The 16,518-nt window shown below is 38.4% G+C and overlaps 1 protein-coding gene across 5 annotated transcripts in view; it reads left to right on the forward strand.

Annotated features, from left to right (window-relative positions):
* The window catches only part of uspl1 (ubiquitin specific peptidase like 1), a 34,932-nt gene that overhangs the window by 3,845 nt on the left and 14,569 nt on the right, over positions 1–16,518 (forward strand). The window contains exons 2-7 of one of the 5 annotated variants that reach the window (XM_034312843.2): positions 4,023–4,192; positions 6,374–6,460; positions 6,979–7,129; positions 7,417–7,539; positions 8,177–8,819; positions 8,907–9,017. In XM_034312843.2, the coding sequence (XP_034168734.2) occupies positions 7,004–7,129; positions 7,417–7,539; positions 8,177–8,819; positions 8,907–9,017 (1,003 nt within the window). In that variant the 5' untranslated portion in view covers positions 4,023–4,192; positions 6,374–6,460; positions 6,979–7,003. The other 4 variants (XM_034312842.2, XM_053241138.1, XM_026941931.3 and 1 more) reach the window with 4 other exon arrangements.

Below are 16,518 nucleotides of genomic sequence, written 5' to 3' on the forward strand. Positions count from 1 at the left end.
CAAAGGTCTGATTTAACCTGAAAATGAAGATAATTGCAATTAGCCAAATGAATGAAAATAAAAGGTGTAGAAACATTTCAATCTGTTAGTTGTGTACAGTGACAGAACACGGAAGTCTATACAGGATATTTGTCATGCGGAAGGTGGGAGTGATTGAAGGATCTGTAGCGAATCATCTATCCTGGTATCTAGACTGAAGGAGAGCATTATACGACACTTTGCATTGCTCATCAGATCGCATAATTTAATGGAAAATGTATAGAAATGATGAAGTAAACATGTGGGAATCCGTCAGCATTTCTCCAAATGTACACATGTTGTTTAGAGAATCCCTTTGATCACAAATAAAGGGAAACAGACGCAATTGAATATGTATGTGTCTTGTTATTTCATTCGAATTATCAATAACTACCGGTTTGTTATTGCATGTTTCATGTAGAATCCTGGCAGAAATTAAGAAATTACTGTCACTGTAACTGTTTTTATGACAAACAGTGGTCAAGTATCAAAGCTAGAGTGCTAAATCCTTCTAATGACTTACACTTTGTCAAGATTAAATAAGTTTGTCATGGTAATAGCGTGCAGGGAATGTAAACAACAATCAACATTTAAGAGGCTAACATTACTTACCTCAAATGATGTGTCCTCAAAATGCCTTGGTGTCTCGGATGCAACCAAGTGGTTCCAGTGCATGTGTGAGCATGCTCACGTGCAGCGGAGGGGAGGAAACTGACTTGGAGTGAGGGATGCTTTGCCGAAACAACAGTGCAAAACAGAGATCTTTTATGTTGTTATGAGAAGTGTAAAAATATTTTTAGTTCATTATGAATCTGTTGCAGGACAAATTAGACTGTGGTGGGCTGTCATAGTCTAGGTAATTAATGGGAGACACTGCATCTGGATATAAATATCAAGAAATGAATGCTGAAATTCTGATTTATCGACTCATATTTTGATTTCTAACCCAAAGGTCTTCAGTGTATAGCCAAAACATATATATATATAGGAAAAAGAGTTTATGAATATAGTAAAAACATATATAGCAAAAAGATTTTGCCTTTCCAATATGTTTGTATGTGTATATGCACTCACTGTACACCTAGTTAGGAACACCTGTACATTCATGCAGGTCAAGAGCTTAAGTTAATGTTCAAATCAAAGATAAGAATGGGGGAAAAAAAATTGTGGCATGGTTGTTTGTGCCAGATGGGCTAGTTTGAGTACTTCAGAAAATGCTGATCTCCTGGGGTTTTCACACACAACAGTCTCTAGAGTTTACTCAAAATGATGCGAAAAACCAATTGAGTGAGTGATAGTTCATACACTTTTTCTTCACAAAACATTGACAGTTATGTGGGCGGAAATGCTTTGTCCATAAGAGAGGTCAGAGGAAAATGGCCTGATTGGTGTGATCACATTTTGAGATCACCTTTTGTTCCCTATTTTGATCTTTGATGTGAACATTAACTGAAGCTGTTGATCTGTATCTGCATTCTGAATGAGTTTTGGATTGTGCTGCTGCCATCTGATTGGCTGATTGGCACATTTCTTGATGATTAACTAACCTTGTGCATTTCATTAACACGTATCTGCTAATTACTCTCTTGATTCCAATGATCCAATGATTGTGGAAGTAGGAAGGGTGTATTAGATAAATAAATAAAACATGAAAATATATGGAAACATGTATTACAAACATGCATTTCCAGTGTAAATAATCTCACAAAGTTCATTAATCCAGTCAGAGATTCACTTTTAAACTTTGGCTATTTCTGAAAAGTTTCAACGGATGCCCAAGCGTGCACTGCTACAGTAGGCTACAGACTGAAATGTTGCCCATGTGTTGTTTAGATTGTGGCACATGGAAAATATAGCACAAATATTGTATTTGTTTTGTAGTGTTTTGAACTAGGAACCATGACCGTGCCATGCAAAGAAACCAATTACAGCCGCTCTGCATGCTGTCAGTGTCTGGTGTAGAGGCCACTTTTATTAGCATATTGAATGTGGTGCAGCAGTCTGGTGTAAAATTGGCTTAAGAGAGGCTCCAAATTAATTTTAATAATCATCATTTGATATTTTCAGTGAATAGTTTTAATGAACAATAGTTTTAGTTAATTATTATATATTCCACAAATAAAGTTTATATGCATAAAATACATTATAAATAATAGTTGGTAAAAATATTTTGTGCCTCAATCCACATCTCAAGCAACCCATGTGGGGATGTGACCCCATGGTTGAGAACCTATGTTCTGATATGTTGTTGTTTCTGTTGTAACAACTAATTCACAGGTACTTACAACTAAGTCAATTTACATACAATTTACATATTGACTTAACACTGGAAATATATGGTAACGTGCGGATTGGAGAAAACTTGAGTTTGAATGTCTTTAGCCTAGCTAAAGGCTAAAGACATTCAAACTGAAGTTTTCTCCAATCCGCACGTTACCGTATATTTCCAGTGTTAAGTCAATAGGGGTATCTACGTTATTTCCATAAAACGTCTTTTAAAATAGTAGGTAAGAGACAGATTTATATACGTTTCTGTTTACAATATCAGATTTTCAGTGGGCCAATAGTTTACATACACTGTTAAAGTATCTGGTGGCAATGCCTTTTGATTAATTTGAATCAAGCGCTTGGGGTAGGCTTCCATAAGCTTATCACAATACTTTGCTGGAATTTTTGCCCATTTCTTCTGACAGAACTGGTGTAAATCAGGCAGGGTTGTGGACCTGCTTGCTTAGACATGCTTTTTCAGTTCAGTTCACAAATTTTCTATGGGACTCAGGTCAGGGCTTTGTCATGGCCACTTCAATACTTTTCTTCAAAAACTTAAACATTTTTCTGTTAGAAGACCCAGTTGCTACGCCATTTTTTGAATTCTGGTTGATGTCTTCATTGTTTCTAGATAATCTTCATTCCTCATGAGGCCATCTATGCTCTGAAGTATACCATTCCTTTTTCCAACCAAACACCCCCTAAGAGCACTTATTGTTTAGTGTTTTTATACTGAGGAAAAGGTATATAGGATATGACGGAATCTTTGCCAAAAATACTTGAACAATCTCTTACATTGTCCGTATTTGTCACTTTGTCATAAGATGTATAGTGCCTGTGAGGAAAAGCGCAAAAAAAAAAAAAAAAAATCAATATTTTGAAAATGTTAACAGTAATGTAACTGGCCAATCTTTACACTCTGACTAACTGAAACCTTTTACTTAAACAAAAGCAAAGTCAAACTGAATATATGTATAAATGCAATATTCTATACATTTAGCTTACATTCCTGCTAATAAAACAGTAAAGTTATAAATTACACTTGTTAATATAATATACAGTCAGATCCATAAGTTTTTGGACAGTGACACAATTTTCATAATTTTGCTTCTGTATACCACTGCAAAGGATTTGAAATGAAGCAATCAAGATGTGACTGATGTGTAGACTTTCAGCTTTAATTCAAGGGGTTTAACAAAATACTGCATTAACCATTTAGGAATTACAGCCATTTTTTACGTCATTTGATCATTTGATTGCTCATTTCAAATCCATTGTGGTGGTGTACAGAAGCAAAATTATGAAAATTGTCAGTGTCCAAATACTTATGTATATAAAATAAGTGTATACCTGACCAATCACACCCATATGTGCTTGTTGGATATCTCATTATAGATTTAGTCTCTTGCCCTTGTAATAACCTCCACTCTTCGGGGAAGGCTTTCCACTAGATTTTGGGGCATGGCTGTTGGGGTTAGTGCCCATTCAGCCACAAAAGCATTAGTGAGGTCAGGCACTGATGTCAGGAGAGAATGCCTGGCATGCAGTCAGCCTTCCAAATCATCCCCAAAAGTGTTCACTGGGGTTGATGTCAGTGCTCTATTCAGGCCACTTGAGTTCTTCCACACCAGCCTTAGCAAACCATGTCTATATGGACCTTGCTATCACTTCTCTCTCTTCTTTCTAGACTCCTTGAACTCACTGTCTACAATCAACTGTCTGTCTATCTCTCACAGAACAATCTCCAAGATCCTAACCATTCTAGCTTCAAAGTGGTACATTCCACAGAAACTGCCCTTGGAATGTAGAGTCAACCACAAGACTCTTGTCCATCCTCATGAGTCTTGGAATCCGTGGCACAACATGGCAGTGGTTTGTTTCCTACCTGGAGGGACAGTCATATCAGGTGACTACACACAGACTCTCCACTGGTGTCCCACAAGGCTCAGTACTTGGTCCTTTTCTGTTCTCCCTCTATACTCAATCTCTTGATGAGATCATATCCTCACATAGGTTTTCATACCACTGCTATATGGATGGCACTCAACCCATCCTCTCCTTTCCTCAGACACTCGTGTTTCTACTCAGATCTCAGCATGTCTGACAGACATCTAATCATGGACTGCTGTTCTTCCCAGGTGATTCATCCCCACGTCAGGATCTTGTGATCTCCCTGGACAATTCTCACATCTCTCCTTCTGTCTCTGCATGCAACTTTAGGGCAACCATCAACTGTCCTTTTCCTTTCACATTGCTAAACTGACATGCTCATGCTGATTTCTCCTTTACATCATCAGAAGGATTCATCTATTTCTATCCACAAAGTCACTTGTCATTTCAAGACTGGACTACTGCAACTTGCTCCTGGCAGGTCTGCCACTGAGTGCCATTTGACCTCTGCAGCTGATTCAGAATGTAGCTGCATGACTTGTTTTCAACCTTCCTGAATTCTCCCACACCACCTCATTGCAACTCTCCCTTCACTGTAGACCTGTCACGATAACTACTTTTGTTGGACGATATATTTTCCCAGAAATAATTGTGCTAAACAATGTTATTGTCATTTTAAGGCCATTTTATGCCACTGATATGATAATAATATAATATAATAATGCAAGTACACCTTTTCAAAGAGCAATGAACTTTTAATTCTTAAAAGTTGACATTGGATTTGGAATGTCAAAAAAACACCAGATTTTTAAATCAACAGTCCACAAGAGGGCGCAACAAATAAATACAAACCAAACAGTGCCCTGTTGTATTGTTTGTTGCAAAGAACAAACCTGGCTGTAAACAAAGTGCATTTATTTTTAAACAAAAGTGCATAAAATTATAAAATCAAAAGATTTAACCTAGGCTCTCAGGCCAGATCCAGTGTTAATTTTCACACCGTTTTTAGTTATAGTTTTTGTCTTCTGACAAAAATATCTTTTAAATTCAGTCAATATTTTGTCATGTTATTTATTAATTTTAGTCAATTTTGCTCTGACAGCATAGAATGTTAACAGCATTTTAGTTGACGAGAAAATGCAAAAATTAAACCAAATATTCCCACATTTTATATTTTAACAAAAACATGTGAAAACTGCTCTTGTTCTGTAAACCTGATCTCTTGAAATATTGCAATAAGTACACTATTGTAATTCAATATTGTGAATTCTTTATGCTTTAGTTATTCATTGTCTGTCTGTGTTAGTGCGCTGTTATGGAAAGAGCATATTCACAATATGACTTACCATTCTACCTAGCGTGTTACTTAAGTTTAATTTCACTTGTGCATTTGTCATTTTGTGCAGAAGCAAGTTGTAATATTACGTTTATATTGTGTACATCTGATTAATCTCATGTGTATAGGATGCATTTGGGTGAGTTAATTAACCCTCTAGTGAAGTGTTTCAATTTACCAGTGTTCATTCACTGATCAGCTTCAGCTCACACAGCTTAAGCGGTTCAATCCCCGACATTATTGACTATGACTGGATTATTTGAAACACTAGAACTATTCTTGCTAGAGTTTTCTTCTTCAAAAAAACATTAATGCATGGTTAATATTTTGCGCTTTTTTTTTTTTTTTCCAACAGTATGTTTTAATTAAAATTGGTGGTAGTGTTTGCTACTCGTCTTAAATTTAGCTGCACACAGTTTTTGTTTTTGAACAGTGCATTTTTATCTTAAATTTGATGAATATTCAAAGTTTTAATTTCACAGCCCTAGAGCAGACGAGAGGACAGATGCATCATGAATGGCTAAAATGTTGGTGACCTTCATTCTTATGTAAACAAATATGCAAGTAAATACAATGGGTGATAATGAGGTCAGCAAAATGATCGAGGTCATGTCCATATATTGTATGATAAGTCGATAAAGTTATTATTGTAAGAGGCCTAGCTTCCTGTAGCTGCTCGCATCAGATTTAAAAAAAAAAAAAAAAGCCACAAATGGACCAGCACCCACCTACCTTAAAGCGCTTATCACACCCCACACTGCACTGCTTCCTCCGGTCTTCTAGCACTGCTTGACTGGTTCCACCATCTCTCAGGGTACAGGGAAGGCATGCATCAAAACTCTTCTGTGTTCTGGCACCTAGGTGGTGGAATGAACTTTCCTTAGATGTCCAAACAGCTGAGTCACTAGCAGTCTTCAAACGACGACTAAAGACCTACCTTTTCATGAAGTACTTAAATTATCACTTTTTTATATATGTTTTATTTATATATTTTTTAAATTGTGTTGTCTGTGTGCTTTCTTACTATATTACCTCCCCAACCGAGTTTTTTAGATTGATTGTATTATTAGTCCATGATCTAGTGAACCAATATCATGATATATTTATTCATAGAGACTTCAAAGCACTTCTGTAAGTCGTTCTGGATAAGGGCGTCTGCCCAATACCATAAACTGAAATGTAAATATGGGTGTGATGGTTAGGGGCCCACATACTCTTAGCTGTATAGTGTATATTAGATATGAATGAAATTGAACGTAACCCAGTTGCACAAAGAAGTGCACATGAAAGTATTGTAGTTTGAATGCCTCAAAATGCAGCAAAAAAAATAAAAACAGTTCTCCTGTTCTACTGTTTTGTTTTTTTAGGCATGTCTAGTTTCATTTTTCCCTCTTCATGGATGCTAGAAGAATGATTTCTTTCCTCTTCCAAATTAAAATGTTTGAGAATCATGTTTCTTGTTCTAGGGTGTGAGCAGATAAGCCCAGGTTCATGCTGATGTTGAGTTCATGGCGAGGAGATCCAGCAAATAACAGTGAATGGAGTGAAGGGCCAATGAACGGTGAAGGCTGTGATCTAAGTGTGCCAAGCCCAGCGCTGGCAGGGTATTTGGGAAATGTCAGTTGTGCTCTGTTCTCCCCTACTGTCACATGTGCAAAGCTATTATAAAACAATTTACAAATTGGACAAACCATTCTTGTAATGGACAAACCATTCTTAGTCAAATCACTTACAAAAGTATTAAAAATAAGGAAATCTTTGTAAAAGGCGAAAGTTACCGAAAAGTTAGTCATGCACCAGGTGTGGTGAAAACAATTCTAATTTGCTATTACCAAAAGGTGTGGTTTGGACATGTTGCATAAATGTTTTTCCTGTATTCTAAGTCATTATTTTGTGTTCTTAAGGCTGAGAATAGAGGCGTGGTAAGTGGAGCTTGCCCTTGGTGTTCTGCAAAAGGAGAGAGAAATGTTCTTCGCTCATATGCATTCAACTTTAAAGAGTCCATCACACTCTGTACCAGTCCGCTGGTAAGCGACATCATGTATTTACCACTGAGTGTCTTCTCATTCTGCATGTATACATTTTATTATGGTGGTAAAAGGTAGTGTTGTGAGTTAGAATAAATCTTTTACATTATTTTTTCTGTATTTGTAACAGATTAGAAAATACAAAAACAACACAATACCTACAAATATAATTACAGCTTATATTGTATTGTCAAATTATTTGTGTTTTGGAATTGGTGCTGAATTATAGATTTTTCAAAAAAGACTAGACAGGCATTTTTTCTGTTGCTTATTACTTAGCAGTTTCTGTCCTATTAACCCTGGCCATCTGTATAGTTTGTCAATACAACTGCAACATATTGTGGATTATATATCCCCCAGTCTATTTTATCTTGATTTAAGCAATGATCAATTAAAAACCCGTTAAAATGGAGTGCCAAAATGGTGTGTCCTATGCTTAGAGACTTTAATGATTCTTCTCTGATCTTAGTCATAGATCCCAGAATATATAGCTGGCCCAGCACCCAGTAAATAACAGCTCATAAATAATAAATATTACAGAATGAATAGCTTAAGGTATTCTCTGCAGATAATTGTACAGCATTGTATTGGATACATTGGAGAATAACATTCTGTAATTTTCTGCCTGCCTATCCAGTGCCTTTTCCCTCTAGTTAGCGGGTCATTGGACAAGATCCGTGCCACCCTTTCTTCATCTCAAGACATACAGGGGTGCAAGAGGAAGTTTTATCTCACAGAGTCCAAACCTCCTGATCCATCACCCAAGCGTTGGAAGAAAGAGGATCCGGATATTGTGTCTGATGTGAAATGCCGGAATGTGGATGTTGGTGACTGCAGAGTGTCTGACAAGTCAATCGAAAAGGGACTGTTAAGTAATGATCACAAGAAGCAGCAAGAGGTTGAGAATGCTGACAAGAGTAGTGAGGCCTTTCATGTCCCTAGTGGGGTTTCAGGATTGTCTGATGGTGCACAAATCAAGGATCCTGTGTCTAGCAGTCAGGATAAAACATGGGAGGTACCACCATTGGATGAAACTGTGCAAGATTTGATGCAGATGGTACCTACTCATCAGCATTTATTCTGGAGAAATAAGGATAACTTGTGTTGGTTAGATTCATTGCTTGTGGCACTTGTACACTCCAGGATACTTAGAGAAGCGTCCTGTGAGAATGTGTTTTTGACTGACAAAGTCCCCTGCAAAAATTATACTGTGAAGACCCTGTGTGCAACATACAAGAATTCATATGCATATATTAAAGCCAAGGAACAACAGTGCCACGGTTAGTGAGCTTGTATTAAAAGTGTTTCTGGGTAATAATTTAGCCCATGTGGTAGCTGTGCTCATATATTTATTTTTATTCCAATAGACAATATTGTACGAGTGCCTTCTGATGATCTCCATAAAGTAGAGCAAGAGCTGGAAGCTCTTCGAATGTCTGCCTTCCAGTTCCTCCAGCCAAAGCTTCAGTGTGAATTAGGTAAGAAAACCATGCACTTGTTAGTGACTTAAAGAGAAACTCCACCCTGAGACACATCAAATGTGCTGATATTTAAATGAAGTGAAGTGAAGTGACTTGTGGCCAAGTATGGTGACCCATACTCGGAATTTGTGCTCTGCATTTAACCCATCCAAGTGCACACACAGTAGTGAACACGCGCACACACACCGTGAACACACAGCCCGGGGAGCAGTTGGGGGTTCGGTGCCTTGCTCAAGGGTCTCACCTCAGTCGTGGTGTTGAGGGTGGGAGAGAGCGCCGGTCATTCACTCCCCCCCACCCACAATCCCTGCCGGACCCGAGACTCGAACCCACAACCTTCAGGTTCACCTTCGGGCTGCATTAGGCCACGACTGCCCCCGTGTGCTATGCGTGCTATGCGTGCTATGCTTAGCAATTCTGGTGTTATTAAGTTGTAAGTTGTTTGTTAGTGTTATTTTCATGATTCCTTGTAGGTCTTTGAGAGCATTGCTATTGCAGTTACAGTGGTGTTTAATAGAAGAGAAAATTTCAGCAATAAAGGAAAATGGTCAGGTTTTTTCTCACTGACCATTTTCCAGTAATGCATAAAGTCATATTAATGAGAAATCCAACATAGAGGTAGTAAAGACAGCAAATATTGGAATCAAAGTTCTATAATAGCTATACAACACAGTTGTACCAAGTTACAGTGGCGATTTGGCTCAGATAGTTAGCGATCCAAAAGATGACGAGCTACATAGCTGAAGGCAGTATTAGCGCGAAAATTGAAGCTTTGAGGAGGGGAGAAATTTGGACAGACGAAAGGAATAAATCGCTGTAGCATCTTTAGGTAGAGATGAAGCAAGGGCTGAATCCCACTGGTGCCAGTCTTAGCGGGCAGTTGGCATTGTGGGTAGGATCAGATGTTAATTACAAAGATTAATATTAAAGTTGTTCAGGGTGGTTTAAAGTTGGCAACATCCTTATTTATGCAGGGAAAGTTCTCAGGTTTTAGAGTCACACTATGGAGATGCTTTTCTGGGTGACCCATACAGGTTATTGAAATTACTAGCATGCAGTTCCCATCTTTGAGGTTCACAGATTTTACTTGTTAGATGTTAGCATGTAGACCAGCGGTGTCAATTTTAGGTAATGGGCCACATTACCCCTCTTCCAATGTCAAATGGCTCGGACCAAAACAATTAGTTTAGTAGACCAACAACAAATCAACAACTTCATGTAAAATTATTTACAAATAAAAATCATCAGTTCGAATTGCTTTAGTATTCACCCCTGTTGCTGTGAAACGCCTGAAATGGATAACTTGGAAAGAGATGTGGTTACAGTGTCAAAGTTTTGGCTTGATAATCAAGAATTACATCATTAGCACATTTTGTCATTAGGGAAGTTTATAGCTCTGAGTTTATGGCTCTATTCTGTGAGGTTAGCCATATTATGAAAAAAAAAAAAACACAAGACTTTGAGAATAAAGTCATGATATATGATACTGTGAGGAGAAAGTTACAATATTTCAAGAATAAAGTTGTAATATTTCAAGAAAGTCATAATATTACGAGGAAAAAATTGCAATATTTTAAGAATAAACTGATGATGCTATGACAGAGTGGTGCGTCTCAAAACAATGAAAATAAAGAAATATTTTACTTTACAAATAAAAAATATTTAAACTTCCATATTACCTTATTATTATTATTATTATTATTATTATTATTATTATTAACTTTCAAATGACTGTAAAAAGTTGTCTATTGGTAGAAAGAACCAAACAAACTTGGAGGAAATTGTCTCTCTTGTTGAAGGAGAAACAAAAATGGTCGCCTGAAAGTCTATATGACAACGCATTTGGGGCTCAACACAGAGCATGCTGAAGTTCCACACCTTTGGGATCAATCATTTAGATTTAATTTGGTCAGAATTTACCTAAACACATTTTTAAATACTTGGTTGCAAATCCTTTGCAGTCAATGACTGCCTGGAAGTCTTGAACCCATAGGTCAGGCCTTTAGGTCTGCCAGGCCTTTACAGCAGATCTCTTCAGTTCTTGCTTGTTCTTAGGCTGTTTTGCCTTCAGTTTTGTGTTCAGCAAGTGAAATGCATGCTAAATTGGATTTGTGTCAGGTTATTGACTTGGCCACTGCAGAACATTCCACTTCTTTGCCTTAAGTGTATTGGCTTGTTTTTGGCAAACTCTGATCTGAGGCTTACCAGTGGTTTACATTTTGTAGTGAACCATCTGTATTTAGTCTGGTGAAAGCTTCTCTTGATTGTTGACTTTGACACAGATGTGCCTACCTCCTGGACGGTGCTTTTCATCTGGCCATCAGGGAAAGAAATCTTTGTCATCCATTCTGTGGTCTGTTTGTTTTGATTTTTCAGCCTAATGATGGATGGTTTAATTGGAATTGACAGGTCTTTGGACTTCATATTGAGAGTTAACAGCAACAGATTCCAAATGCTACACTTGAAATCAAACCAGAGATGATGAAGTAGTTTTTTAAATCTTTGAAGTGCTACAGCTTCATTTTACCATCCCATCCATTGATGAAGTACCAGCAGTTTTCTGCACTCTTTAAAGCCCTCTTGCTGGTGTGTAGAGATGGATTGTGGATTATACTGTATATGTAATTGTGTGCAAATGTTAGCTTTGGTAATGCCTGTGCATCTGTGTCCGTGTTGTCTTTTTTTTTTTTTTTTTTTTTTTTTTTCATATTTATTATTTTGTATATTTAATATGTATGGGTTATGAGTGAATTGTTACTATTAATATATTAGAAATTATTATTAAGTGCCATACCAGTCCAAAAGGATGAAATAGTCTCAGAATGTGTCACTCGTAGTGAGTAAACAACTGTACTAATAGTCATCAGTCTCAGTATCTGAAGGAAATTTGATTGACTCAAATTTGTGGCGTACCTTTTATAGCTATTAAAAGTCGAACTCCTGTGATAAGAGATGTACTGTACACACACGGTAAAACCTGTAAATAAAAATATATATATATATATTTACACATATTTACACAGTGGATATAAAAAGTCTACACACCCCTGTTAAAATGCCAGGCTTCTGTGATGTAAAAAAAAATGAGACCAAGATAAATCATTTCAGAACTTTTTCCACCTTTAATGTGACCTATAACCTGTACAACTCAATTGAAAAAAAAAACCCCAAAATAATGTGGTTGCATAAGTGTGCACACCCTTAAACTAATACTTTGTTGAAGCACCTATTGATTTTATTACAGCACTCAGTCTTTTTGTGTATGAGTCTATCAGCATGGCACATCTTGCCTTGGCAATATTCGCCCACTCTTTATTGCAAAAACGCTCCTAATCTGTCAGATTGCGACATAACACATTTTCCCACATGCATTTGGGAGACTTCAAATGTGTTTTTGCAAAATTTAGCCGGGCTTGGATGTTTTTCTTTGTAAGAAAAGGCTACCGTCTTGCCACCCTACCCCATAGCCCAGACATATGAAGAATACGGGAGATTGTTGTCACATGTACTACACAGCCAGTACTTGCCAGAAATTCCTGCAGCTCCTTTAATGTTGCTGCAGGCTTCTTGGCAGCCTCCCTGACCAGTTTTCTTCTCGTCTTTTCATCAATGTTGGAGGGACGTCCAGTTCTTGGTAATGTCACTGTTGCGCCACATTTTCTCCACTTGATGATGATGTTCACTGTGTTCCATGGTATATCTAATGCCTTGGAAATTCTTTTGTACCCTTCTCCTGACTGATACCTTTTAATAATCAGATCCCTCTGATGCTGTGGAAGCTCTCTGTGGACCATGGCTTTTGCTGTAAGATGTGACTAAGAAAATGTCAGGAAAAGCCTACTGGAACAGCTGAACTTTATTTGGGGTTAATCAGAGGCACTTTAAATGATGGCAGGTGTGTACTGATTCCTATTTAACATGAGTTTGAATGTGATTGCTTAATTCTGAACACAGCCGCATCCCCAGTTATAAGAGGGTGTGCACACTTATGTAACCACGTTATTTTGTTTTTTTATTTTTACTCGCCCCCCCTAAAAGATTTCAGTTTGTTTTTCAGATGAGTTGTACAGGTTATAGGTCACATTAAAGGTGGAAAAAGTTCTGAAATGATTTATCTTGGTTTCATTTTTTTTGCATCACCAGAAACCTGGCATTTTAACAGGGGCGTGTAGACTTTTTATATCCACTGTATATATATATGTATGTGTGTGTGTGTGTGTGTGTGTGTGTGTGTGTATATATATATATATATATATATAGATACAGTTTTTGTGATTTTGTCTTTATACACCACCACAATGGATTTGAAATAAAACAGTCAAGATGTGATCGAAGTGTAGACTTCCAGCTTTATTTTAAGAGGTTCCAAAAAATATGGCATTTACCATTTAGGAATTACAGTCATTTTAAGCAAAGTACTTCCATTTTCAGGGGCTCAAAGGTATTTGGACAATTGACTGACAAGAAGTTAATTGGCCAGGTGCGGTCCGTTCCCTTGTTACTTCAAGACAAATGAAGCAGATAAAAGGTCTGGAGTTGATATCAGGTATTGAGTTGGCATTTGGCAGCTGTTCGAGTGGAGCTACCAATATGAAGTCCAAGGAGATCTCAATGCAAGTGAAGGAGGCCATTATTAGGCTGAAAAAACAAGATAAATCTATACGAGAGAAACATTAGGTGTGGCCAAATCAACAGTTGGGTACATTCTTAAAAAGAAATAAAGCACTGGTGAGCTCAGCAACATCAAAAGGCCTGGAAGACCATGGAAGACAAAGTGGATGATTGCAGAATCCTTTCCTTGGTGAAGAAAAACCCCTTCACAACATCACATTACAACAAGGTGAAAACCACTGGTAATATTCAAGAACAGGAAAGCCAGATTAGACTTTGCCAGAAAACATCTAAAAAAGCCTCCCATGTTCTGGAATAAGATTCTTTGGACTGATGAAACCAAGATTAATTTGTACCAGAATGATGGGAAGAGAAAAATATGGTGAAAGAAAGGAACAGCTCATGATCCAAAGTATATCATCATGTGTCAAACATGGTGGAGGCAGTGTTATGGCATGGGCATGTATGGCTGCCAATGGAACGGGCTCACTGGTGTTTATTGATGATGTGACTGCTGACAGAAGTAGCAAGATGAATTCTGAGGTGTATAGGGTTACACTATCTGCTCACATTCAGCCAAATGCTACAAAACTGATAGGATGCCGCTTCACAGTGCAGCTGGATAATGACCCTAAACATACTGCGAAAGCAACTCAAGACTTTTTGACGGCAAAGAAATGGAATATTCTTCAATGGCCAAGTCAGTTGCCTGATCTCAACCCAACAGAGCATGCTTTTCACTTACTGAAGACAAGACTGAAGGCACAAAGACCCACAAACAAGCAGCAACTGAAGGTGGCTGCAGTGAAGGCCTGGCAAAGCATCTCCAGGAAGGAACTCAGAATTTGAGTTTTGAGAACATGGGCTCCAGACTTCAGGCAGTCATTGACTGCAAAGGATTTTGTCCAAATACCTTTGAGCCCCCGAAAATGGAAGTACTTTGTTGAAAATGGCTGTAATTCCTAAATGGTAAATGCCATATTTTTGTGGAACTTCTTAAAATAAAGCTGAAAGTCTACACTTTGATCACATCTTGATTGTTTTATTTCAAATCCATTGTGGTGGTGTATAAAGGCAAAATCACAAAAACTCTGTCATTGTCCAAATACTTCCGGACCTGACTGTGTGTTCGTGTATGTATGTATAAATTTTATTATTTATATATGACAAATTTTATTGCATGTTGTACATGTGAAGTCTGGGTTAGTGGGGGCACACATTGGCTGTATGTCTCCTTAGTCTTTTTTGTTCTTTCTTAATGTTTCTCTCCAATTCCATCTGCTCTATTTCTGTTAATGTTCTTCCAGTCGTGACGGGTCAATTGACATTTCCTAAGTGATGGTTTTTAGCTGGTCATTGTACTGCTTCTTATGACCCCCAGTGGACCAGTGGCCCAGACAAAGCTATCCATACAGGACTTGCCAATGGCAGGCGATCTTGAGGCATCGTGATAACATGCCCAAGCCAGTGCAATTGGCGTTCAGTGATCATAGACTCTATACTCGTGCAGTTTTTCCTGGCAGGCACTTCGGAATGTGGTACAGGATCACAGCACGTGATCCCCAGGATTTGCTGCAGGCATCTTATATGGAAGCCCTTTAGCAACCTTAAGTGGCAACTGTATGTGACCCAAGCTTCACAGCTGTATAAGAGAATGGTGATACAGATGGCTTTATAGATGGTAACTTTTGTGTGCAGGTGGAGGGGCTTGTTTTGAAAGACCTTTTTACTGAGTTTCCCGAAGGCTGCAGAGGCTTGTTTTATCTGGTTCTGGATTTCATGGTCCATGTTGAAGCCCTCAGTAGAATACTGCCCAGGTATTTATAGGATGGGACTTGTGAGTGGTTGATGTTCTATGGTGAAAACAGGCATAGTGGCCATTGGCATATAACCTCAGTCTTGGTAGACAAGCCCAGTCGACTGTAGGCCTTCATAGCCCCGGCAAGGATGGTTTGCAGGTCTTCTGGGGTGTGAGACATAAGCACACAGTCATCAGCATAATGCAGCTGAAGGACCTGCACAGCTGTCATGGAACTGTGACAGGATGTTCACAAATTTTTCTGGGCAGCAAAATTTAATTAGAATGTCCCAGAGTAGCTCTCGATTCACAGTGTCAAAGGCTTTTAAGAGATTGACACATGCCCCGAGAAGGTTCTGATGTTGTTCATGACACTTTTCTTGTAGCTGTCTTACTGTGAAAATCACGTCCACAGTGCTCCAGTTCTTCCATAAACCACATTGTGACTCTGGCAACAGATGTTCTGTTGGGTTCTCCACCATCCTGGTCCTCCACAATCCCATGGATTGGTCACCCTTTTTTTTTTTTTTTTTTTTGTAAAGAGTGACTATGTTGGCATCCCTCCATTGTTGAGGGATATTTTCCTGGTCACAGACCTGCAGGACGTATTGGTGGATCATCCTGGTACACAAGTAGCCCACTTGTTTGAGGAGCTCTACTGGGATACCATCACTGCTGATTTGTTGTTTTTTGAGGGAGTTGATGGCTGCCAACACCTCTTGCAAGGTTGGTGGGTGGCCAAGGACTTGAATGGGGGACCAATTAGGCAGGTCCTCCAGGATGGAGCGATCAGTTGGCGAGTGTTGGTTGAGAAGGTTCAGCCCACCTTGCCTGTTTTTGGTCTTTTAAAATTGTGAATCTGTCTGCCACTTTTAGATGTGTGATGGAGCAGCTCCTAGGGCCACATATGGTCTTTATGGAGTTGTAGAAATTGTGCATGTCTCTTCTGTCAGCATATGATTGTATTTCTTGAGCTTTGTTCATCCACCATGTATTTTGTAGAGTGCGTAAGGTTGTTTGTACCTCCTTGCATGCTGTTTCAACTGTCCGGTAGCAGTGGCAGAGTAGCCCTGTATGCTCTATGCATGG

The sequence above is a fragment of the Pangasianodon hypophthalmus genome, chromosome 17, assembly GCF_027358585.1.
Source record: "Pangasianodon hypophthalmus isolate fPanHyp1 chromosome 17, fPanHyp1.pri, whole genome shotgun sequence".
Taxonomy (NCBI): Eukaryota; Metazoa; Chordata; class Actinopteri; order Siluriformes; family Pangasiidae; genus Pangasianodon; species Pangasianodon hypophthalmus.